We start from the raw sequence: 26,998 nt of genomic DNA on the forward strand, positions 1-26,998 counted from the left end.
CCCATAGACTAACACTGCCCATAGACGAACACTGCCCATAAACTAACACTACCCATAGACTCAACACTGCCCATAGACTCAACACTACCCACAGACTAACACTACTCATAGACTAACACTACCCATAGACTAACACTTCCCATAGACTAACACTGCTCATAGACTAACACTACCCATAGACTAACACTACCCATAGACTAACACTACCCATAGACTCAACACTACCCATAGACTAACACTACCCATAGACTAACACTACCCATAGACTCAACACTGCCCATAGACTAACACTACCCGTCGACCAACACTGCCCATCGACTAACACTACCCATAGACGCAACACTGTCCACAGACTAACACTACTCATAGATAGGCCTCGGCAAGGTAAGGTAATTTACCCTTTTTACCGGGTAAGAGGGTAAAGGTAAATGGTAAAGGTGTCGACCATGCCAAGGGGTAAGGTAAAGGATAGGGTAAAGGTAGAGCGGAATAATTACCCGGTGGGGTAAAGGTAGCTTAAAGTAAGTCCCGGTAAATACCCTGTTTACCGCTCGCTAATAGCTCTGTGGCGCAGTCAGTGGCCTCCATTTGAAATTGAAATCATTGATGTCGGACCAGATGGAGACGAACCACGTTCTTGATGTAGAGGATGAGGTCGAGGATGCCAGCAACGGCATTTCTGGGGTCGCTGCGAACAGCAATCAAAATAGGCAGTGGCATGCGTTCCCGTGGGAGCACACTCACGATTGGATGCAGGGTGATCCCCGTGTGCGGCAAGGAAAGCAGCAGTGCCTGCACTGCCACAAGTAGTTTTCCTCCCACACGAACGCGTTGGGGTGGAAAGTCCACCTCAAGAAGCACAACGTGCTCGCCCCAGGCAGCGAGGTCGGGACGTCGGCGTCGGCAATCCGCCTAATGCAGCAAACGCTCAGCCGGCCAGCAATCCCGGATCGCCTCCTAGTAAAGTTTGAGAACGCGGTGGTTGAAATCTCTTTGCGAGCCGCTGGCAGCGACAAGTTCAAGACCTTGGTCCACACATTGACGCAGGGATACGAGGGCCCATTGACCCGCGCCATCATTACAGGATTGTGAAGCTTCACGCCATCATGCTGCTAATCGTTGGGGCATTCTTCTCCAACCTGGACATCACCATCTCGCTCACCATCGACGGCTGATCGAACCGCGGTGCACTGGATCAACACCAAATCTGGTGCATCGAAATCCATGCTGCTGACGATTCTCAATGTGCAGTCTGAAAGGGGTGTTGGCAAGCGCATTGGCACCGCTCTGTTTGAGCACCTCCAAAGCCTCGGGCACAATGTCTTGACCAAGCTGTCACCAGCGACAATGGCTCCGATGCGATCAGTGCTGTCAAGACGTTGTTTGCCCTGGTCAACGCGGATGCTGTATATGAACAATTGCGGGCTTGCCACCATATTCACTGTGCGGATCATTCGGTTCAGATCGGCGTCGTCCAAGTTCTCAAACTGATCAAGTCGACCAATGCCGAACTGCGCTAGGCGCTCGTCAATATCAGGCACAGCAAGGTTGTCCGGCAGTCGTACCGCCGCGAGGCCAAGATCGCCAAGCTCGCCAGCAAGGAGCCGACGCACCAGGACTCCCCGACCAGGTGGAATTCGACGTTTGACATGGGCGACGACGCCATCAAGAAGCGTGTCCCATTGGCCATTATCATGGCACGCTTCCAGGATGTGATCGGCGTCGGTGCTTTATCTGAACTGCAGTGGGCAAACATCGGGGGCGAGACAGCATTCCTGTGAATGCCGTGCCAGGTCATGACCTCGTCGTTGGCAGAGTCGACATTGCATCTCGTGCTGGTGACGATGGAGCACCTGATCCGTCATTGCGATCACAGTGAAGCCGCTCTTAGAGCGATCGATGAGTCCTTGACCGAGACGGGGATGAAGGCTTAGCTGGTGTGGTACCGCGACTTCTTGGGTCAGGAACCCACCATTGTGGCATCCTACTTGAATCCACAGCTGCCGAAAACGACAAAGACGAGTTGGCTTCACTGAAGGCCACGATCCGCTCTGTCCTGCAGCATCGCTACTCGGACGTGCTCGCGATCCCACCGACTGCAGTCGCTGCCCATATGGAAGAGGGGTCGCTGTTCAGCACCCTATTCAGCAACGTCGGCAGCTCCATCGACGGCGGCGATGAAGTCGATCGTTTTCTGAGCATGGGCGTCACGACCGCCAGCGCCTTCATTGACGTAATGCGGTGGTGATCTCCCCGCAAAGAGCTGCTCCACACCCACTACAAGATGGCCTGCGACTACTTGGGAGTGCCGGCGACGTCAACTCCCTGCGAATGCGCGAATAGCGGAGCCGGGCGGGAGTTCACGTGCGTTCGCCAGTCGCTGTTGTTGACGCTCTTCATCCAGTCCATGTGCTTGCGTTCGTGGATCGTGGCCGGCTGCCTGAAGGTCCCGTCTAGCCGGGCCGGAGCGGCGCAGGATCTTATTTCCCGTCGTTCATCCGAGGACAACGGCAATGACGAACTTGATCAGGTTGTTAATGAGATCGTCATCGACAAAGACAACTGGGATGAGGAAGTTATGGAGGACGGTGTCGTCGACAGCCTCAACGCCCGATTCGAGAGTATTCTTTATGAATAAAGCACTCTACCTAGAATTTACCTGTATAAACCTTTTTCATGTGTAGTACCCCAGTAATTACCCTGTAATCGGGTTTTGTATGGGGTAAGGGTAAAGGGTAGGGTTCAGGTAGGCTTGTTGCTTTTTAACTTTTACCTTTTACCCTACCTTGCTAAAGGGTAAAAGGTAAGGGTAGAGTAATTGTATTGTGGTAAGGTAAAAGATAGGGTAAAGGTAGGCTCATTGTTATTACCTTTTACCTTGCCGTGGACTACTCATAGACTAACACTACCCATAGACTCAAAACTTCCCACAGACTAACACTACCCATAGACTCAACACTACCCATCGACTAACATTACCCATAGACTCAACACTACCCATAGACTAACACTACCCATAGACTAACACTACCCATAGACTAACACTACCCATAGACTAACACTACCCATAGACTAACACTACTCATAGACTAACACTATCCATAGACTAACACTACTCATAGACTAACACTACCCATAGACTAACACTACCCATATGTAGTGGGTTCCACGAAGGTACACACTCGAACTTAGAGGCAACACGTTTATTTATGACCACGCTCCGGAGCATGGCCTCGCTCTGCCCTCGGCCACGCACCCGTCTGGATCTCACCGGAAGTTTCTCGGCCCCTCATCACGTATCCCTCAAGCCCCCTTTTGGGCCCCTTTGCTACCCTGTCCCAGTCACGTGCCCTCTCGGGTTCACTCAGACCGTCACGTCCTTACTTGCCCTCACTCTGACCGTCACCAGAACGATGCCCCCTAGGGCCCGCTTCCACGCCATGCCTCCCCTGGTGCCAGAGGCTCAAGACACACACTTCCACTCTTGTGACAGCAGCTGGCGCTAACTCCAATAGTGACTCCATTTCTGTCTCTACACATAGATTCAACACTGCCCATAGACTCAACACTGCATCTCCGATTAGCGCGGTTGCATACACACGGTGCGAAAAGAAGTTCACCGTACGTACAAGTCGTGCACCAAGGTGGACTCGTGAGATGCCTCTAAATCACCGCGACGTGAAGTGTTGCGAGGTGGCTCTGCGACACTTCCTTCACCGTGGAGGCCCCACTCTTTAAAACACGGCGTGATCCACGTGTAGATACCCCACTAATGGAGTCATTACATCTGTTTTTCAGAGCCTCTCGCGTGCCCCCCCCCCACTCCCCTTGTCGCGTTGTTTTTGGCTCTCTTTAAGATATCGAGCCGTCGCTTTCGCCGCGCTCACGGTCGGCTACTGACAAGCAAGAAGTATCGGGTCGTTAATAAGTCGGTGGGGGTATCTGTGAATGGATCGCCATGCACAGCATAACGTACAACTTACAGCATTCCCTTGTGTTAAATTTAAAACCGCACTTGTCCGCTTATTTCTGTACCATAAGACTATGATGACGACGATCACGATGATGACGTTGACTTTTCCGAACTTGGTGGATTGACCGTGCTATGATTGTCCTCCGTGGGTTGGGTGGAAATTCCACCAAACGAGCATGCGTGTGCGTGTGCTTTGCTCCGCAGGAGAGACCCTCCCGCTCAGCTCCGGCAATCAAATCACCCTGACATTCACGTCGAGTCACGATGCATCCGGAAAAGGATTTCACTTTGTCTACCAAGGTACGAGCTGCACGGGCGACGGGGGTTGGGGACACCACGGGGCTGCTGCTGTGCTTAAGGAGTCATCCTGGCAGTGGAGCCTTCGACGCACTTTGTAAACAAAACAACCGTCTTGAGCGGACCGAGGCTCGGTACATCGGGTGTATAGTCAGTTTCACACCTCGTTAGGAGGCTTTCGTGACCAATATTATCCGTAATAGAGGGGAATTTTCGGCAGCCGCCACCACCCGATGCAGCCAATTAGCAAGGTTTGTCATGTAAACAAAACGTGCCAATTAGTTACTCGTTCGGCATACCGGTGTGTTGGAGAGTGAAACCACATGTTGTTAGTTCAGCAAACCGGTGTGTTGGAGAGTAATTGTAAATGTAGTGGGTTTACTCTCCCAACATGCCAGTGTACTGAAGTAGACACGAATTGGCATTATTTGTTTACATTGACAAACCTTACTAATCGGCTGTGTCGGGTGGTGGCGGGTTTACCGACACATTTATATTTACGCGATCTAACCGAAAATAAATAAAACCTTTATTATCAGGTGGAAAATGTTTCGAATCAGTTGTTTTTTTTAAACACAGCTGCTGAACAAAGGCCCCAAAACGTCAAACGACCAGCAACAAACAGCACTGCCACGGTGGTAATAGACGAGAGCGTAAGACTTTTTTTGAATTGAGCAAGGTTATCATCGTAAGAGATTTGGGGGAAAGGGGCGGCTACGGTAACGACGATGGAAGGACGGAATTCCAAAGTGGAGCGGTACGAGGGAAAGAAGCGGAAAGAGAAGTGAGGTGACCCGCAGTGTGGTGGTTAAACGTGGCGTGGATGAGGCTGATCACGTAAATGTTTTATGTAATTTTGTAGAGGGGTTACATTCTGCAGGTAATTGTATCGTGGGCGTATCTAACAAGGTGAGTTTGTCCTCGCTAATTTGTATCACTCGTCGGTTAAGCTAACATATATGTTTTGGAACCATTTTGCATTTTCCATCAGAAGTGAAATATTTATGAGATAGAAAATTATGCAAAGTCTAAATTATATAAACGCTACGATTGCAAAAATAGCGCGGAGCTGCGACACCCAATGTTCCATTAATGTTGGACATAACACGAAATGCAAAAAAATTGCTCCTTAATTATGCATTCCATTCACTTTGCTGTGCACATCACGTTAATCTCGAACTAATCCTTAGGGTATTTGGGAGAAATTAATGTGAATTTTCTCGAGCGTAAAGGGGCCTCCGCAGGTAGTAGTTCTGCATGTGTGCTGAGGGGTTGGTACAGAGATCCCGGTGCCTACAACTGACGTGCTCATTGCACGTATGTATGTGTGTGTGTTGAACTTATAGTGAGGGAAAAAAGTATTTGATTCCCTGCTGATTTTGTACGTTTGCCCACTGACAAAGAAATGATCAGTCTATAATTTAATGGTAGGTTTATTTGAACAGTGAGAGACTGAATAACAACAAAAACATCTAGAAAAATGCATGTCAAAAATGTTATGAATTGATTTGCATTTTAATGAGGGAGATAAGTATTTGACCCCTATGCAAAACATAACTTAGTAGTGGTGGCAAAACCCTTGTTGGCAATCACTGAGGTCAGACGTTTCTTGTAGTTGGCCAACAGGTTTGCACACATCTCAGGAGGGATTTTGTCCCACTCCTCTTTGCAGATCTTCTCCAAGTCATTAAGGTTTCGAGGCTGACGTTTGGCAACTCGAACCTTCAGCTCCCTCCACAGATTTTCTATGGGATTAAGGTCTGGGGACTGGCTAGGCCACTCCAGGACCTTAATGTGCTTCTTCTTGAGCCACTCCTTTGTTGCCTTGGCCCTGTGTTTTGGGTCATTCTCATGCTGGAATACCCATCCATGACCCATTTTGAATGCCCTGGCTGAGGGAAGGAGGTTCTCACCCAAGATTTAATGGTACATGGCCCCGTCCATCTTCACTTTGATGCGGTGAAGTTGTCATGTCCCCTTAGCAGAAAAACACCCCCAAAGCATAATGTTTCCACCTCCATGTTTGACAGTGGGGATGGTGTTCTTGGGGTCATAGGCAGCATTCCTCCTCCTCCAAACATGGCGAGTTGAGTTGATGCCAAAGAGCTCCATTTTGGTCTCATCTGACCACAACACTTTCACCCAGTTGTCCTCTGAATCATTCACATGTTCATTGGCAAACTTCAGACGGGCATGTATATTTGCTTTCTTGAGCAGGGGGACCTTGTGGGCGCTGCAGGATTTCAGTCCTTCATGGCGTAGTGTGTTACCAATTGTTTTCTTGGTGACTATGGTTCCAGCTGCCTTGAGATCATTGACAAGATCCTCCTGTGTAGTTCTGGGCTGATTCCTCACCGTTCTCATGATCATTGCAACTCCACGAGGTGAGATATTGCATGGAGCCCCAGGCCGAGGGAGATCGACAGTTCTTTTGTGTTTCTTCCATTTGCGAATAATCGCACCAACTGTTGTCAACTTCTCACCAAGCTGCTTGGCAATGGTCTTGTAGCCCATTCCAGCCTTGTGTAGGTCTACAATCTTGTCCCTGACATCCTTGGAGAGCTACTTGGTCTTGGCCATGGTGGAGAGTTTGGAATCTGATTGATTGCTTCTGTGGACAGGTGCCTTTTATATAGGTAACAAGCTGAGATTAGGAGCACTCTCTTTAAGAGTGTGCTCCTAATCTCAGCTCGTTACCTGTATAAAAGACACCTGGGAGCCAGAAATCTTTCTGATTGAGAGGGGGTCAAATACTTATTTCCCTCATTAAAATGCAAATAAATTTATAACATTTTTGACATGCGTTTTTCTGGAATTTTGTTGTTGTTATTCTGTCTCTCACTGTTCAAATAAACCTACCATTAAAATTATAGACTGATCATTTCTTTGTCAGTGGGCAAACGTACAAAATCAGCAGGGGATAAAATACTTTTTTCCCTCACTGTACGTACGTGTGTGCCAGATGGATGACAACTGAGGGTGGGGCATTGTTTGCCACAACACGACGACGATGTTATGACGGTGACACTGTACCCTTCATGTACCTGCGCATGTACAGGCCATGATCACTCCGCTGCTGGATGAGGGCCTCCCCACACATTGTGGGCCGTGGGGATTATTTTGACCATACCTCACCATGCTGGTCAGGGGGCAGGCAGAGAGCTCAAACGTAGGAGCTTAGACATCACAGCAGTCGATTCTGCCGTACATATCCTGCTCTCTGCTGCCCGCCACGCAGCCTGCAACACCTGTTGCACATGGTGGTTGCCCATCCGAGCACATTCCACGCACGGCACCTCTTCATATTTCGAGCTTTGAAGGAGATTGAAAATAACTTTTGTTGGCGTATTTCCCTCCCCAGCTGTGCCAAGAACAAGTTCCGATCAGTGCAGCTCCGTGCCCGAACCAAAGTTTGGCCAGAGGCTGGGGAACAGCTTCAGTGTGGATTCTGTGCTGCGATTTGAGTGCAACTCTGGATACATTCTGCAAGGAGCCAGGGCGATCCAATGCCAAAAGGTGCCCAACTCCCTGGCACAGTGGAACGAATCCTATCCCACCTGTGTCGGTAAGGCAACGCAACACGGATAGCTGTTTTATTGCGATCGTTAAATAATCACTTCGCGGTTGATGAAAAGTGTGTGGTACGTAAGGTAAATCCAACGGGTTATGTAAGATCGCGAGTGATGTAAGCTCCTAAAGGAAGCCGCACAGCAGGCTCGCTGCACCGTGGCAGGCCCCTGTGGGATGTCGTGAGCTTAAAATACCTCTGCACTTTACACTAAACAGTCATGTCCGATTGATGGTATTGTTATACGCTGGTAGTATACATATTTTTGTTTTGACAGGTTTTCAAAATATTTGGCAATGCATTATCAATGCATTGTCAACAATGTTTTTGTGATATTTAAAAATTACACCACAAAAGCCACCCCCCCCCCCCCCCCCGTTCTTCACGCATTCACAAAGGTTACGGGCAAAAATTTCCCAAAGCCGCGTTAGGAATTTACGCGTTCAGCGGCACAGCGCGTGCAGGGGAAACGATAGCCAGGCGCAAAGGGGCCGTCGTCATCTTAACCAACAGCAGTGGTTCTTAACCTGGGGTGCATCTCGCGAGATGCCCTTTTCTGGGGGTGCGAGACATGGCCAGATTTTTTTCGAAGGTAAATCATCTAAAACATTAATCACGGGCACAAAAGTACAACTTCTTTGTTTCATCAAACCCTCTATGTATTTATGAACTTGTTACAGTTTTTTTTTTACGATTGAGAACCAAATAGGGTGCAGTAAAGGTTAAGAACCACTGATCAACAACATCGTCACAAGCGAGCAAAGCAACGGGGACAGTAAGGTGGTGGTGGGGGGGGTGAGAGTGGGGCCACAGGGCAGAGCGACTGAGTGACGTGGGGCACCGAGGTGCGGACGGCTCCTGGATAAGACCGCTGGGGGTGTGAGGGTTTCAAGTGCCGCCTCTCCCTGGGCTCCCTGGGCTCCCTAGGATCGCCCCCCCCTCCCCTTTTTTTGAGGCAGCTCTCCCCGAAATCTGTCAGTCTTCCCAGAACGATAAAAGTTACCAGTTGTTTTTTGGCCGGTAGCGTAATAATGCAGCATTTTTTTAAAATGCATTTACACGAAGTTTCTGCCCTCCTCCATAGATTGTGAGATATTCGTCTTTCCATGTCCCGGTTTATTTTACCTCTCAGGTAGCAACCCACTCTCGAAGGCCCAAAGCGGAATTAGACTTTGGGGGATCGGGGTTCAACACCAGTTCCATTCCAGCACCTTCACGACCATTGAGTTCCAGATAAAGGCAGGGCGCACAATGCAGCTCCACAGGGGAGCACAGGGCTCTGGGGCCTTTTGGACAAACAGACCCTTGGTGACCCCACAGAGGCACGGGACGTAATCAGACTCCTTCACCAATGGGTCCCAAAGGAACAGACGAGGCAGGGACTGATGATGGGGAGGTGATGGAACTGAGGCGCACACGCGGGGAAACGGTGGGGGAAGTATGCCGCTAACACTGGCTCGCCTCATAGCATTGTTTGAATTCCCATCAACTCTTCAGGTGGCCAGTGCCATCGAGGATTGTTATATGAAATTTGTGGCAATACAATTTCTTGGGGGTGATTTGCAATTACTGGAGTGCATGACTGAGGAAGCCTGTTAAATGGGAATAGTTTATAACCAATCTATTTACCACTTCGTCAGGCTTCTCGTTGCAATTTAATGATTATTTCTCAGACTGTGCAAATTTTAATAAGGCGTTAAAGCTTTTACTGCATTTACGTTAATAGCCTTCTAATGTAGAGCCTCGTATTGTGTGACTATTGTGCTTGCTTTAATGATGAACAGCAATGTTTCTGGTTGACATCCACATAATCATTTGCATCTTTGTGGAGAATACAAGTGAACAATTCGCTTCCTTCATATATCGATCCCTCGACGTAACAAAAAAATGTAACAAGTATTTTTAACACATCCCGTAAGCCGCACGGCCCCCTGGGAGTGCATCATTTCAGCAGCATTGGCTGAACGCAAGACAACTCCGGGACCGGCTTCGGCGTTCGTTGGCTCATCAGCAATCAGCCTTGCTTGAAACCAGTGCTGATGAACTGTCAGTTGTTGATAGCCGAGGACACTTTGTGTGAGGCATTGTCCCGAGTTCAATGCAAAACTACGTAATACACAACACAAAATAATAATTCGCGTTGTTGTGGAGAATATAAATTGCATATATATCTATGATGTGTCTCATTGCTCCTGTTTCTTTCTTTTTTTTTTGTCCACACCAGCTGCGTGGCAGGCATGTCTAATGGATCAACTGTGTGTTGCAGTGCCCTGTGGGGGAAACCTGACAGAGCTAAAAGGGGCCATTCTCACTCCGGGTTTCCCCGAGCCGTATGATAACAATTTGAATTGTGTTTGGAAAATTACGGTGCCCGAGGGCGCTGGGGTGAAGGTAAGGATTTCCGGGGGCTGCGAGCATGCACGCGTACTGGTGTCAGTGGCGCTCCACACTCTGCCCAGGGGACAGAGCAACTTCGCTCGGGCCCTGGGACCGGCCGAGTCGTGTCGGTGTAGCAGCAGCGCAGCAGCAGCAGCTGCCTTGCACAGTACCGGAGCTGCAGGAGCAGTGTAGCAGCAATGCAGCAGCAGCAGCGTAGCAACAGCACAGCAGCAGCTGCATAGCACAGTCGTGCAGATTCTGCAGCGTAGCAGCAGCAGCGTATCAGCAGCATAGCAACAGCGCAGCAGCAGCTGCATAGCACAGTTACTCTGCAGCAGCGCAGCAGCAGTGTAGCAGCACAGCAGAGCAGCAACAGGGCAGTAGCAGCAGCCCAAGAGCAGCTGCATCACTGCAGCAGCAGCACAGCAGAGCAGCAGCAGCTGCATCACAGCAGCAGCACAGCAGCACAGCAGCAGTGTAGCAGCACAGCAGTAGCAGCAGCGCAGCAGCAGCAGCAGCTGCATCACAGCAGCAGCAGCTGCATCACAGCAGCAGCTGCATCACAGCAGCAGCACAGCAGCACAGCAGCAGCACAGCAGAGCAGCAGCAGCTGCATCACAGCAGCAGTAGCAGCAGCGCAGCAGCAGCACAGCAGCACAGGTGCTGCATAGCAGCACAGCAGCACAATAGCAGCACAGCATAACAGCAGCACAGCAGAGCAGCAACAGGGCAGTAGCAGCGCAGCAGTAGCTGCATCACAGCAGCAGCACAGCAGCAGCACAGCAGAGCAGCAGCAGCTGCATCACAGCATCAGCACAGCAGTAGCAGCAGTGCAGCAGCAGCACAGCAGAGCAGCAGTAGCAGCAGCACAGCAGCACAGGTGCTGCATAGCAGCGCAGCAGCACAGCAGTAGCAGCAGCGCAGCAGCATCACAGCAGCAGCACAGCAGCACAGGTGCTGCATAGCAGCGCAGCAGCACAGCAGTAGCAGCACCGCAGCAGCATCACAGCAGCAGCACAGCAGCACAGGTGCTGCATAGCAGCGCAGCAGCAGCACAACATCACAGCAGCACAGCAGCATCATAGCAGCAGCAGCGCGCCTGCAGACCGACTTTGTCCAAATTGACTGCCTGCACTTTTACAAATTTGAAAACCAAGACTGGATAACGTTGTGAAATGTATGCAAGATTGTTTATGCTGTTGCATGTGTTATAATGTTGCATTTTGTATTAATAGACCCGAATGAATGCCTCCCTGTCTGTTTTCACTTGGAAGTGTGTCTTCTAGAAAAATGTTATTTGTATGTGTATTTATTATAAATGTTCTTAAACGCAAAACAAGATTGTGAGGTAATTTGCACTGCACATTAACTTGTTTCACCAAGCCGTACTCTTGCCATACATAATGACGAGACGCCACTGCAAGTGACGACACTTATGACAGAAATCAGCATTCTAGATTTTTTTATTGCCTCCAAAAAAAATTAGTCGGTCACAACATTTGAGCCATTGGAGTAAACTGTTCCTCGAAAAAATAAAATCTCTCAAAGAGCCATTCCCGACGGCAGGTGTTGCCACCGCTCCTCACGGCCTGGAGAATCACGCCGTGCCTGCTTTGCCCAGTTCAGTTTCAGTTTATTTTTTCAAGTATATCCTGTGAGCTTAGAAGCTCCGTGACAGACATAGCCCATCAAAGATAAATAAGTGAATAATACAAATGAATAAATAAATAAAAAGGTAAGAAATCATAATTTCAAATATAAAACTCATTTTTTTTAAGTTTTAACGATTAGGCACAAAAAGTGCACGATTAGGCATAACAAGTGCCCGTGATAAAACACACGTAGGCTTTCGCGACCAATATCACCCAAAAAAAACTATTATGGATCATCCATAATACAGGTTTTTTGGGTTAGATCACGTAAATATAAATGTGTCGTTAACCCACCGCAACCAAACGTCGTACTCAGATTGTAAATGTTGTGGATATGCATTCCAACACACCGGTGTGCTGCTGTACTAGTAATGTTTTGGCATGTTCTGTTTACGTGACAAACCTTACTAATTGGCTGTGTCGGGTGGTGGCAGGTTTAATGACACATTTATATTTACGTGATCTAACCCAAATAAAAACTGTATCATGTAAAACATACCGTTTCCCCAAGAAACACTGAATGTAAATCTCCAATTTAAAATATATAAATATAAAATACAGATGCGCCATCAATCAACAATGACATTGCACCGAGAGAAACGCGGCATTGTTAGAAAATAGTGCAGACAAGGCACAAGACAAAAGAGGCCACTCACAGGCCAACAATGTCCACACATCGTCTTGTTATTTATACAGTGGCAGCCAACGTCTCCCGTAGAATCGAACATTGCGCCCACACGTGGCGCTTCCGATCAGTGACCACACTTCCCGAAGCCCTGGCGTCACCATCCCTTCACCGGACCCTACCCAGAATTCACATGTTTTGATTTCTGGGGCACAGAAATCCTGAGGGGGTGCATCCCGTGCCAGCGGCAAGGGGAACTCTAAATGCCCTCATCGCCCCCAGTGCTTCCAGGGTAGCACTGGAACAAGGGGTCGGCAACCTGCGGCTCCGGATCGGCATGCGGCTCTTCAAGGACCGCTTCGTGATAGTTATTTATTAAGGACCACACCGTCTCGTATTCACATGCATTGCGGCTCTTGAAAAATATTGACTTTGTTAGCGAATTCGGAAAAAAAAGTCTCTTCTTACTACTTTGGTTTACCGGCCCTTGACTGGAACGAAGCTTCACACTTTACGTGAACGTGTCCAAAAACGAAACCGAGAGTGAGGCTGACAGATAAACGCTCGCACGACGGCGCTGGCCTCGGACGCCCTGCGGAGTTCCGCCCTCTCTCCCCCGTCCGGATCTCCCTCCTCCCAGTGTGGCAGCAGTTCCAATTCCACCCCCAATGTTGTCTTGCCCAGGCTCGAGACTGCACCGTTTCTCCTCTGCTTGTGGTCAAAGTCCTCCCACCTTGCAGTGTCTCCTGTGCAAAATAATTTGGCGGTACTGCAATGGCAGTGACCCGCAAAGTACAAATAGCACAAACAAAATCCTCTGCACATTCATCAATGACACTGCCCCGAAAAGGGAAACAAATCTAACAAGGACAATTTCCCAACACGTCGCCTCGTGTTGTTTATTTATTTTTCTGTTTCTGTTCAGGGCAGTGTTGTTAATGAATGTGCAGTCTTTTTTGTCTCCTGGACAGGTTATGTTGGACGCGAGCCTCTCCTCTCTCTGACATGTTCCCTTATTTACTGAATTGTGATGCATGTAACCACCGACTCTCGTTCGGTGTCTTGAGATGTGGTCACGATTAGATGCCTTCTCAATCCTTACTTTCTTGCGCATAATTGTCCTCGGTAGACAATTCATATCACGCTTGTGAATTACAAGTAAGCCGTCACTCATCTTTTATGCATACATATGCATCACATATGCCGTATTTAAACCATATGTGCAGTGCTTTTCTATTTTCCAATTTTTCCCGCCACTGGCAAAAAGCTTTCCATCTGATAAGCAATACCAAATGTTGAACACGAGTGAAATTGATTCCTTACTCAGTCAAAAATGTAATTGATTAGGCTTGGTTTCTGTTTTGCTTGTGCAATCATTCACGGATTCCTGCTAAATCTTAACTTGTAATTGAATGAGATTGTGCTTGATGCACGCAGTGCGGTAACATCTCCAAACATTAACAATACGAATATAATAATTTACAGCCCATTGTCTATCCACTGCTGGATGAAGGCCTCTCTGAGCTGTGTAAGTCGTGGGGCTTGTTTAACCATATTTCACCATGCTGGCCGTTCTTAAATGAAGTATACGGATATAAGTCCTTTTATATTTGCTTACGTGACATTAAAGTGGTTGTCCTCTTGATATTTGCCCCCCCTCCCCCTCACCATAAGAATATGGAATTTCCACCACTGGCTTAGGGCTGTAAATGGGAGATGAGCAGCAACACGTTGTTTGACTTTGCTAAAACGGCCAATTGTACAGCGATCTCTGGTGTATATTTATTGCTAGAGTTCAGCGTAAATCCGTGCATTTCTTGCAGATGCATGTATTCAGCTTTGCTACCGAGCAGAACTGGGATGCTCTGGAGATATACGATGGAGGGGATGCCAATTCTCCCAGGTTGGGAAGCTTCTCCGGTGAGTTACGTTTTCCTGCCTCGCTGCCAAAATCAATGTTTCTCAATTAGCGGCAAATGTGCAGCAGTAATATCTCACTTTCCAGGTTCTGGTAACGAGGCAAAACGCGACAACGCAAGGGCTAACGCAGTGTGATGTACACACCCTCTGCCCAACTGAGACATATGCCACTCGGTCTCGGGAACTGCAGTCTATAGGACAAACATGTGTTTTTTTCTTAGGGTAAACGTGCATGAAGAGTGATTTCATGACGGCAAAAGGCACGATTTCGACCATCGGATCAGTCCGCCCGTGTTGCCATGCGTGTCACGTCACGTCGCCATGCCGGTTGCATGACACACACAGACTCGTTCTAGACTACCTACTCAAAAGAGTGATAATCGCGGGCACGTTATTTCACACAACCGGTGGACGATGAGACAACTGCATACAGATGCATTCAGATGCGCTTCTGCGCCGTTTGGAACGCTTTTCCTTCCGATATTAGGAAGCCACTGGAGCTATGCACTTTTAAATCATCTAGATTGACAAACTCATTTCTTCAGAACTGCTTTTTGTGTTTAATTTGTTCTCCTTCCCCCACACCTCCGATTAGCACAGTTGGCTACTACGGTGCGAAAGAAGTTCAAAATACGTACATTGCGGCCTAGCTCCCCAACGCTTACTGCTGCACCCTCGTGCCCCAGCGGCTTTGCGTTGACAATCTCTCCACCATCCCTGTGGCGACAGTTGTCCTACGGATATACCGGACCCCACCATAGGAGTGTGGAATTAACACTACTGGCTCAGGGCTGCATACGGGAGAAGAGCACCGCCTCGATGCTCATTTGAGCACGAAGTCGTGTTGACCGATTTTAAGTGCGATAATAAATGCTTTGTAACACTCATCTCGATGATGAGGAACTTAGTGCTAGATTTGGTTTGCGGTTTCAGCTGCTCGCAGTCTCGCGGTGCTGAATGCAGTAGTGCGGTTATTTTTAGTCGCACATTGCTGGCATTAATCACATTAAACCTAACTATAACTACAAGGGATTTGCCTTGCGTGTTCGTTGAGTGCCCGTAATCCAAATACAGCATATTCACTCTTATGAGAAGAAGAATGATAATAAAGTTTTGTTTGTATATATATCGCATCATATCATGAAAATTGCACCTCAGCAATGGCTTAGGAAGCAGACAAGCTGGAAGGCAACCAGACGATGAGCCTGCACCAGCAATTGTCCAAGCTCTACAGTCCTATAAATATATACATTAAGATGTTTTCAGCCGATTAATTAGTGTTCGTACATGTGGAAGGAAACTGGAACACTCGCGCGTGCGAGGGGGCAACGCTCAATCCCATACAGAAGGGACATATTGTATTAGTCTCCCCTTTGCTGTACCGCCTTTCCCTGGCAAGTCAGGGTACGCACCCGGATGACCACGTGAAGGTGATTCTTGCAACAATTGTGCGGTGATCCACCAGCCCTCATGGTGATTATTGCACTGCACATTAGTTTGGCACTCTCCGTCCGAGGGATGTTTCCTGAACCTCGGATGGTTGTAATAACTCACTGAGACGCGCAACCTGATAACGCTGTCATAAATTATAACCTAGTAATTGCCATATAATTGAAATTCTTTGCGGGGTTGCTAATTGATCATAAAAAATATAAATGTCGTCTCAGCGTTGATAATTGCTTTGATGGCAATGCCTCTGCCAAGGGCACCAACTCTGTTGAGTGACCTTTGCAAATTTGCTACGAGAAGCCTCATTTGTGTTTACAAAGGCATTTGTTCTAGATACAAGAATGATCACTTTTGAATGTGATTAAAAGTTTGCTATAAAACATCATTAGTCCACAATTGGATTATTTTGTTTTACTTTTTCTCTAAAATAATCACTTAGCAACTTGTAATGCTGCCTTGCGAACAAGTTTGATGCCGTTCAGACACGAACATAATTAAAATTTGACCTCTACAGTGACAGTGAGTGCCATTCATGTTAATAGTTCTTGTGTAGATAGTAGCTTCGGCGTTCGTATAATTGTGCTTTTTCTGCGAGCCCTTTCAGGTTGTTAGCGATACACAGCGGGCGTACAGAGTGAAACCACAATGGCCTTGCCACGCCGCCGGTGCCGATTGGCTACGATTGATTTTTTTCGCAGGGCTATTTGGTGTTCCATCTCAAAACGTGAAAGCTTGAGATGAGACGTCCTTAAAATAAATATCGAATTAAGCACTAAACCAAAACAACCAGAGAACCAAGAATATAAACCAAAACAATTGAGAAAAACGAACTGCCATCAAACACATTATATGCTACGGGGTCATGTAATCGATAAAAGTGGTACACTTTAACGTAAAATGGCAGATTTAACGATTCGTAAATTATCGCCCTTCTAAAGCTGCACCAAACAAACGAGCCTTGGGCCGTTTTGCACGCGGCGAGGTATTCCAGAGACAAAGAAATCATAATCTCCCACAGCACTTCATAAAATATACACGCACACGCGCGCACGCCGTCCCTTGGCAGCTGTTAATGCGTGCTTTTGTGGTGGCAAGTTATAAATTGCGTGGTGGAATTTGTCACCTAAGCCTTACCTATTGGTAATCAATAAAGGTCCGAGGTGAATATGTGGTGGAATTGAGAGCCAGTACATTTTAAATAGCTGAAGTAATTAATTGTACGTAGAACGTGGTGACATTTGCTGCAAAGTTCATTAGGAATAGAAGTCCAGACGGAACGAAGTTAGGTTAAGACCATCAACAAAAATTTACAGTAATCAATATGAGACAATGGCGGAGCCAGGATATTCAGGTAGGGGGGGCAACCCCTCCAGCAATGAAAAATAATAGTTGTAAGTAAGTAAGGACTTGTTAGTGAGTAAGGAGTTGTTAGTAAGTAAGGACTTGTTAGTGAGTAAGGAGTTGTTAGTAAGTAAGGACTTGTCCCTTTCTTTTTACTCGACGCGTGTGCGGCGATGGCGCAGCCATCGTACGAGGGTCAAATTGAACCGCGTTGTGTGATCGGCAACGCGATCGCTGAAGGTGTTGATGCCTTCAGGGAAGTCACGTACTCTACACGCAACTGCACACAATTCTGTGAGTCACTTATAACTGCTTATCCGTTACTTATTGCCAATTATGGACTCATATCATCTCATAGAGTCCCTGGCACATAATAATATGCTACACAGTGGCAGTGGGGGTCGCAAAATGCCGATATATTACTAATAAACCCCAATGAACCGATCGAAATTAGGGATTTCGATCGGATCATTGGGGGTGGCACATGCCACCCCACCCCCCCACTGGCTCCGCCAGTGATATGTGACCTCATGAGCATGTACGTCAAATATTATGTATAGCACTTTCTTAAATATACGTGGATCCAGACCTCGTTCTTAAAACTACGCCTTTCTTGCACGTTGGTTACATTTAAATTTCGCTTCGGATAAAACGAATATTTATTTTTCCCGATACAGTATATCAAATGAACACTCGAAGGTTGATTTTAAAAAATGTGTAGATTAAGTTGATGCTTAGAGACCATCACACGCTGTACTTAAATCACGGGTGGCTAATGAGTTACTGGTACATTGTTCATTACAGAGCTTCTGCGATCATACATGCGGATATACATCGCTTACAAAACAAGTTGAGGATTTCCCTGATATTATATTGTTGGATTAGCGCGCTAAAATTATCTCCATAATATATCTGCAGTAATTAAGTGTTTTATATCACTCAGCAATACTTACTCAATACCTTCCAAAGCATAGCCCCTGGTGGAATGAAATTCCATAATCCTCGATTCATGTTAATCTGCAGGGGCAAGACATCTCGTGATACATTTTTAAACAAGATCAGCGGATCTTGATTTAGAGTGGTTATATTCAGTGCCTCAAGTCTCCGTGTGAACCCTGGGCAATCTGCAGCCCCCTGTCGGCCGCTTTAACCCTCACAAACACGAGTCCAGCTTCACGGTAACATTGTGAATCGTTCCTGTGTACGCACACGTGTGTGTGTGTGGTGGGGAGTGATAAGTGTAGCGGGTAGCGCGCTGCGCTCTGAACGTGGTGACCCGGGTTCGATTCCCGCTGACGGCCAACACTAGTGACGATTATCTGAACCGGTCCTGGACCTCCCCTAGGTCGACTCATCCTCAAATGAGTACCTGGTGTGGTGTGTAAACATCGCCACTGGGAAGACAAAGGCAGCGGCCGGGCGTGGTGCTGGCCACCCACCCCCTCGTGTGCCGTGCCGGCCTTCATAGGTGCTCGTTAACAGCACTTGCCCCAACAGTCTGTTAAGGCGATACGGGGAATCTTTGTGTTCTAAGCATCGACACGGTGTGCCCATCGTATGCCGGCGCATCTCCACCACTGCTTATATTCACGTACCGTATTAAGTGAAGCGGTGACATCAAGGTGTGATATTGATCATGAATGTATTTCAGGTACGTCCATCCCAGTGTGATATTGATTATGCATGTATTTCAGGTACGTCTATCCCAGTGTGATATTGATTATGCATGTATTTCAGGCACGTCGATCCCAGCTGTACTGAACAGTACATCAAATAGCCTCTATCTTCACTTCCACTCGGACATAAGTGTGTCCGCAGCTGGATTTCACATCGAATACACAGGTTTGCATTTTACGTGTTCAAGTGCATACGACGACAAACGTTGTTCATTTCATGCGTGCGACGCTGCCGTGGCGGGCACGGGTAGCACCCTTGGCTTGACAATCTGGAGGTCGCCCGTTCCACCTTCCCGGCGTGGCGGTTTTAACGAATTGGGCGAGTTTTGTTTTAGTTTCTTTTTTTAAACCCTCCATGCCGCCTCTGTCCACCCGGCAGTTTGAAATGCGTTCACCAGCGTGAGTCGATGGGGCAGCTCGCCTGTGGGTGGGGGGGTAGGGCAAAGCTTTGGGCACTTGCACCTCTTCCAAGACGTCTGGCCGGCGTGGAAGAGTGGAGTCGGGCGCCACGGTGGCTAGGAGATGTTAACTCCCTCGCCTGGTATGCAGGAGGTCGAGGGTTCCAATCTCGGACCCTGACGATGCCTGTATTTGGCAAGATGTTAACTCCCTCGCCTGGTATGCAGGAGGTCGTGGGTTCGATCCCGACCCTGACGCCTGCTGTATGTTTGGAGTTTGAATGCTCACCCCATGTTTGAGTGGATTTTTCTCCGGGTCCTCCGGTTTTCACCCCCCCCCCCACACTTAAAATCAACATCACGCTTTTAAGAGGATTTGGCTGCTATAAATCTCCACACGATGCTCAGCCTCCACTTCGTTGAGCTATCATTGCGACTGCCAGGTAGCTTCTGAAAAAGAGCTACGTAGCTAACGGGGGCCTCACTTGGTCAAATAAAAAATATAGTTTGATGAAATCTTTAAACACCTTCCACTAGAGGGGCCCTCTGCAGCTGTCTCTCGTGCTGGAGGCGGCCCTTGTGCCAGCGGTGCCGTGAGCGAGCAATTGCAGGGCTGCGCCTTTACCCGTCACACCACGGGCACGCTGTGTAAGGACAGCGTGCCATTTATATTAACTGTAATGACACGTTGTTTATCTGCAGTACACCTATTATAGAACTGTTATTTACGGCTTTGTAAATTCATACACCGACTGGACAAATTGTACGTTTATTTAATTTAATTGCTTGTAATGCTTTATGCTGGCGAAAAAAAATAATTGTGCAGGGTTTACCTGAGCATTTCCAGGATCTATGACACCCTAATTGCAATAAGTAGCCTTGAATTTAAATGTTTGTAGTCAGAGATCATTCGGATTATTTGTTTATGAGACATTATTACGGATTCCATTCCTGCTCTCCATGTGCATGCACGGTCATATAAAAAACAAGATTTAGTTTCTCATCGCATGAAGATATAGATGTCTCTTGACACAAAACACTCGCGTGAGGCGGTGGGAACATTCAATGGGACACTGTCGTTAAAGGTACGCACAGGCTCGCTGCTTCCATTTAACTCTCCCGTGCTCTTGTGTCCACTACGGTGGATGCGCACGATGATTCACGCGACTGCTGTGATGCTCTACGAATCATTCGAAGCACATTGGGGGGAATTCCTTTGACTTCTAAATCACTTTAAACAAACGAGGACACGTTTCGGTTGTGTTTTAAATAACTCTGGCGTGAGTTAAGTGAGTCAGCCAATGCTCGTGGAGTACACTGCCAGAATATGAATTATAGTTGTAAAAAGGGGTACTGCTTTAGTCGAGTGCAGTATTTTCTGGCACCTGACATCGTTGTTGAATGCAATGCACACGGGGCTTTCGTGTTTTCTCGTCAGCCGTAGGCCTTGCATCGTGTCCTGAGCCAGAGCTCCCAACAAACGGGGTCAAAGTTGGCGACCGTTACCTGGTGAACGACGTCGTGATGTTCCAGTGTGAGCAGGGCTACACGCTGCAGGTCTGTGCCACTCTGAACATTGTTTCAGCACAAATGTAAAACCACAAATTTTCACCACCACCACCTTTTCCCCTTTACTTTTGCTCCTCTTCCCTCCCCTATATAAAACCCCTATGCTCGCAAAGTCCCTTAAGTGAGTGGGGCAGTGAGCCCAATCTTCTCCCCTTCCCTGAACCCAGGAGCACCGAGTTCTGGCTTCAATCGTCCGCGGAATTTCTGAACCCTCCCCCTCCTCCACCTCCCTTATTACAGTTCATGCTTTATACCGGGCTCTTGTAACAAAAAAAATCCTTAATATACAAACAAGACTCAAGTCATAAGCAGTGGAAGGGGAATATTGCAAGGACATGAAGGACCACAGCGAAACAACACAAAGACTCCACGCAATTAGAAGCTCACTCCCGGCTAGTTTTTCCACTCGGAAGAGACACCGCCGACACCGCAGACACCGCCGACCCCGCAATAGCGCTCACCCACATGCACAGCTCCGCTCACACGGCCGGGGGGGATAGCTCGCATGTGCACCGTGTGCGCAGCTCAGAGGTGGAGCTATAAACTTCGTGAGATGTTAACTCCCTCGCCTGGTTTACAGGAGGTCGTGTGTTTGATCCCGACTCCTGACGCCTGCTGTATATTTGGAGTTTGCATGTCTCTCTCCCCGTGGTTGCATGGATTTTTCTCCAGGTCCTCCGGTTTTTCCCTCCACATTTACAATCAACATGCGTTTAAGAGTATTTGGTTATAAATTTCCACACGATAAGCCACTCCATTGAGCTATCGTTTGTGAGAGCCAGGTCCCTTCTGAAAAAGGGCTACATCGCTCAGTGGGCCTTACCTGGTCAAATAAAAAATAGCTTAAATAGTTTCGTTTTAGAGTGGGTGGTCGGTGTGCAGACCAGAGGTGCGCAGGCACCGGGCGAGCACGAGGAGGGGGGGGGGACTCAGAATCAGAATATTTACTAAATACTGGAGGGATCCGACGAGCTACAAAGCTCTTTTTCACAGATGTCCAGTAGGTAAACTGGGCATGGGGCCCTGCGTTGCGAGGAATGCAATGGGCAGGGCCCCATGCCAACTACGCTCGGCCACTAATCCCACTCCGCCACAGCACTAATAGCTCTCTCTGTGTCCGATGCTTGCCACACCGTTCCCCTTTCCGATGACGTACTTGTACGACATCGTACGTGTACATCATTTGAACGGAACCGGAAGAAAAACTGAAATAAAATTAACTTCATCGGTACCAAAACTCCCCCCCGCAAGGCAATGCATGAGGGCATGTGGCACAGTTTGGTGCCAGCTATCGTAGAGCTATCGGTCATGTCGCTATAGTTCTCTGCGGTGAGTACAATGTCTCTTAAAAACAGCGGCGCCACACCTCTCTAAATAAAATTAACGCTCACCGCTTGCGCGTTCCAAGATTCAGCGGTGAGCGGGACACCACCTAACCTGCAACGTGCAGACGTCTCGGGAACGGGAAAGGTTTAATGAAGCATCCTTGGTTTGCACACGTGTCGATTCTGTGCGACCAATGCAAACTCGCATGCAGGCACCCGGTTCGCAGGCTTGGCAGTATTTTTTGCACTAAAACGTGAGACCCTCGATCTGATGATTATCGACTGCCATGCTGCCATCGGCGTGCTCTTTATAAGGTCCCCTCGGTGCTGTTCACTCGCGCTGCGCTTTAAATATCACTCGCGAACTCACGTGAGCCAAGACCCAGGGAATCGAGGTGAGGTGGAGAGTTTCAGAATGCAGCCCGCCGTACCTCCAATTAGCACAGTTGGCTACGTTTTGTGCGAAAGAAGTTCAACGTATATACATCCAATGATAATGCTATACTCTGGTAATTAACGTATTTTTGTTTTCACACATTTGCCGATATATCGTTCACGATGTTTGTGATTTTTTTATTACGCTACAAATACCCCATTATAAATGCGTTCGCAAAGCTATGGGCAAAAATAGCTTTGCGAACGTACATACATACGTGCCAACCGCTGCACCACTGCTCTCCCCCCGTGTCAATAATTATTATAACTTCTCAGGATAGTGTATTGTTTATGTTTGCTGCCAGCGTAGTGCACTGCTGTCTAATCCCCGTCCCTCTCCTCCTAGGGACCCACGCATGCCACATGTATGCCCGGTCCTGTGCGTCGCTGGAATTTTCCACCTCCTCTCTGCATCGGTGAGTTTCGAAGTATTAAAATACCATTCATTACCAATCCGTATAATCTCCGTTATTATCATTTGCATACATATACATTTATTAATTTCAAACATAAAACATATTGCGGTGTGGTTCTGCTTGCCAAGTGTAAATTAAATTCTGTCATATGCGTTTAGTGTATCCTTTTTATGGTTTATTTAAACATTTTATATTGTAATTCACACTATTTTGTGGAATGTTGAATTCTGTGGTACACTGCTGAGGCCTGGCATCATGTTTAACCTCGCACCGAGCTGTACCAATGATGGTGACGTCGTGGATTTTGTGCCACTCCTATTTCCGCTCACGGAAAACACGTGACGATTATCTGAACCAGTCCTGGGCCTTCTCCCCCAGGTCTACTCAGCCTCAAATGAGTACCTGGTGCGGTGTGTAAACATCGCCACTCGGGAGACAAAGGCGGCCGGGCGTGTTTGTTGGCCACCCACCCCCTCGTCTGCTGTGCCGGCCTTCATAGGTGCTTGCGAACAGTACTTGCCTCAACAGTCTGTTAAAGGCTATACTGGGGATCTTTGTATTTGTGTGCTACTCACTTCGATTCCCACTCACAACAAACACCAGTGATGATTATCTGAACCGGTCCTGGGCCTCCCCTAGGTCGACCCTCAATTGAGTACCTGGTGCGGTGTGCTAAATCATCGCCACTGGGGAGACAAAGTCGGCCGGGCGTGGTGCTGGCCATCCACCCTCGCGTGTGCCGTGCCAGCCTTCATAGATGCTGCTCGCTCACTTGGCCCCAAGAGTCTGTTAAGGCTACACGGGGGATCTTTGTCTTTGTGCCACTCACTGGCAAGTGGGGTTCCCTTTAGTAGAGCCATTCAACGGTGTGTTTTGCTGGCCACTTCGAACACGAGCTCAACAAAGGCCAGTTACCACAGACTATTCGCCGGCGCTCGTGCAACGTACCCGCGAACGGGACTCAGCATTGCGTGAAGCGCACGACGGACCGCGGACACCAACAGAGCGCGCGGAGGCCGTTGCAGGAAGCCAGGGAGAACTCCCTTAGTGCAGCTCCACTTGTTTCCAGATCCCGCGGGGAGCCTGCGTCCCATCAGCTGGGAGCCCATCTACTCTTCATTGCTTAACCAACAAGCAACTGCAATTGCTGCGCATGCACACAAAACAAAGATGACGATCTCCCCTGTATAGCCTTTAACAGGCTGTTGGGGGCAAGTGCTGTTAGCGAGCACCTATGAAGGCCGGCATGGCACACGAGGGGGTTGGTCGCAAACACCACACCGGGCCGCCTTTGTCTCCCTAGTGGCGGTGTTTACACACCGCTCAAGGTACTTATTTGAGGCTGAGCCGACCTAGGGGAGGCCCAAGACCAGTTCAGATAATCGTCACTGCTGTTGGCCGTGAGCGGGAATCGACCTCGGATCGCCGGGTTCGTAGCGCAGCGCGCTAACCGCTACACCACCGCTCCCCTGTAGGCACACAGACACGCACACACACGCACTTGATCCCACAGAATGAATGCACGCTTACACCATAATCAGTCAAGCGTGATTAGATATTTTTCAAAAAGCAATGCACACCCTTTTATGAATTCGCTGATGGCAATCACAAAATGAGAGGGTTTAGCTGATGAGACCTGTAATTTACCTACCCCCTGCATTGTGTGTCAGCGGAAATTGTCCACGTTACATGAGCAATGCAAAAAAATAGCATTAACAGCATCAACATCGCAGAGGAGGTGGGGGGAGCGACAAATGAAACGTAACATTGCGTGATAAATGTGTGCGATGAAGGGCCTGTTGACTGTAATACAGCGAGCTGGTGGAGAGCTCCATTTTTCTCCGGCCAGATCATTTGAGGACAACCTTTATGCAATTCCACCTCCTGTGCTGTGACTGATGACATTTCTGGACACCGTGTGCGTGTGCCCGGGAGAGGATTTCTTGGAACCTGTGATTAGGCCACAAAAGAAATGGCAATGAGTTATGATGGCGCTTATTCCATTCCTTTCCGGACATTGTGGAAATGTAGCTTATTCCCAGACGGGTCGCGCAGGATCTGAGCGGAAAGCCAAAAATACATCACACTGGGCACTGCGTGGTGTTTGGTGCAAGAGAGAACGGGAGCATTTTTGAAGAGGAATGTCACATTATATGAATGCCGTGTTCCAAAGCTATTACCTCCAATGAATAACAACCCACTAAATGCCGTAATCCTTAGGACGAGATAACAGAAGGATTCATCGAGAGGAGAGTGAGTGGAAGGAAATGTCTGCTGCGGTTGGGAGTTTTAAGGCTTTTCTGGTGGTGGGTCGCAGGAATGAACGATTTACATTGTGTGCGCCGGTGAGTTTGCCTGCAAGCGGTCGACAGTGTGTGAGTGGACGACTAATGCGGTGGCGTGTGTGCGGCGTGTGTGTGACGTGGTGTATGGCGTGTGTGTGGTGTGTGTGCGGTGAGTGTGTGGTGTGTGTCTGGCGTGTTTGTGTGGTGTGTGTGTGGCGTGTATGTGTGTTGTGTGTCTGGCGTGTTTGTGTGGTGTGTGTCTGGCATGTGTGCGGCGTGTGTGTGGTGTGTGTGCGGTGTGTATGTGTGGTGTGTGTGTGGCGTGTATGTGTGTTGTGTGTCTGGCGTGTTTGTGTGGTGTGTGTCTGGTGTGTGTCTGGCGTGTTTGTGTGGTGTGTGTGCTGTGTGTATGTGTGGTGTGTGTCTGGCGTATTTGTGTGGCGTGTGGCTGGCGTGTGTGCGGCATGTGTGTGGCGTGCATCTTGCATGTGTGCGGCGTGTATGTGGCTGGCGCGTGTGCGGCATGTGTGTGGCGTGTCTGCGGCGTGTGTGTGGCATGTCTGGCGTGTGCGTGGCGTGTGCGTGGCGTGTGTTACCTGGCATGACTCACGCAGCTCAGTGTGGCGGAGTGCTCACCGAGCTGACTGGGGTTATTCTAAGTCCGGGATTTCCGGGAAACTACCCCAGCAACCTGGACTGCACCTGGAAGGTTCTCCTGCCCATGGGATATGGTGAGATCGCGGTTGGTACAATCACGTTGTTAATTACGCTCTCGTCAAGGAGCATACACCATTGTGCAAAACTCCGGTCATCCTCGCAGCAGCAGCGGCTTTTGGCTGCTAGCCATCGAACAAAGTCACCGCATCGCACGCTTTCAGATGTGCTTCTGCGGCCGTCTGGAACGCTCTTCCGATATCAAGAAGCCACTGGAGATCTGCACTTTTAGATCATCTCGATTAACAAACTGATTTCTTTTAGAACTGCTTTTTGTGTTTGGTTTGTTGTACTTCCCCCGCACCTCCAATTAGCGTGGTCGGCCACGTATGGTGCGAAGTAGGTTCCAACGTATATAGTACATCATTATTGACATTAGAAGGTAAAGCTGCAGCCCCGCAATTTCTCACGCCACCATTGACGGAAGGGCCTCCGGGAGCCCCCATAGAGGGTTTGGTGGCCAACTCTTGAACGTTGGCCAGACGTCTATGGAAGAGGTGGCAGTAACCCACACTCTATCCCACTACACATGACCCGTCGACCGTCTATAACTGTGGTTGTGCTCAGTTAAACTGCTGATTGGGCAGACGCGCCCATTGTTCAAACTGCCTTGCTGAGAGATCGAACCAGCGACTTCCGTATTGCAAGTGCAGTGCGCTGACCCTTACACCGCAGCAGCATCCATATTAAAAAATTACCCCTGGCTTATTACGTAGGTCATGCAATGTCTCTCGTTTTGATTCATGCAAACACATGTTTGTTTTTTTATTCCAAAAGCTGATTGAAAAGCGCGTACGTGAGTACCATGGTAGAAACCCTTTTCTGAATCTAGCTTGCTCGCTTGATTGGTCCACCTCTTAATCATTCATTATTTAAGTTCCCTCTGATGGCGGTGAGCGGCGTTAAACGTGACATGCGGGTGCCTTGGAGGATCTGAAAACCCGCCTTGTCGGCGTAGCACAGTCTCCACTGTGCA

The 26,998-nt window shown here is 48.4% G+C and overlaps 1 protein-coding gene across 4 annotated transcripts in view; it reads left to right on the forward strand.

The window, feature by feature from the left end:
- The window catches only part of LOC116946465 (CUB and sushi domain-containing protein 3-like), a 692,643-nt gene that overhangs the window by 561,937 nt on the left and 103,708 nt on the right, over positions 1–26,998 (forward strand). For 3 of the 4 annotated variants that reach the window (XM_032961362.2, XM_032961363.2, XM_076070132.1), the window contains exons 33-40: positions 4,178–4,273; positions 7,632–7,835; positions 10,063–10,229; positions 14,318–14,414; positions 18,942–19,046; positions 20,717–20,835; positions 22,954–23,023; positions 25,923–26,039. In XM_032961362.2, the coding sequence (XP_032817253.2) occupies positions 4,178–4,273; positions 7,632–7,835; positions 10,063–10,229; positions 14,318–14,414; positions 18,942–19,046; positions 20,717–20,835; positions 22,954–23,023; positions 25,923–26,039 (975 nt within the window). The remainder of the gene's footprint in view (positions 1–4,177; positions 4,274–7,631; positions 7,836–10,062; positions 10,230–14,317; positions 14,415–18,941; positions 19,047–20,716; positions 20,836–22,953; positions 23,024–25,922; positions 26,040–26,998) is intronic. The other variant, XM_032961364.2, reaches the window with a different exon arrangement.

The sequence above is a fragment of the Petromyzon marinus genome, chromosome 27, assembly GCF_048934315.1.
Source record: "Petromyzon marinus isolate PM22_M1 ecotype Great Lakes invasive population chromosome 27, UKy_Petmar_22M1.pri1.0, whole genome shotgun sequence".
Lineage (NCBI taxonomy): Eukaryota > Metazoa > Chordata > Hyperoartia > Petromyzontiformes > Petromyzontidae > Petromyzon > Petromyzon marinus.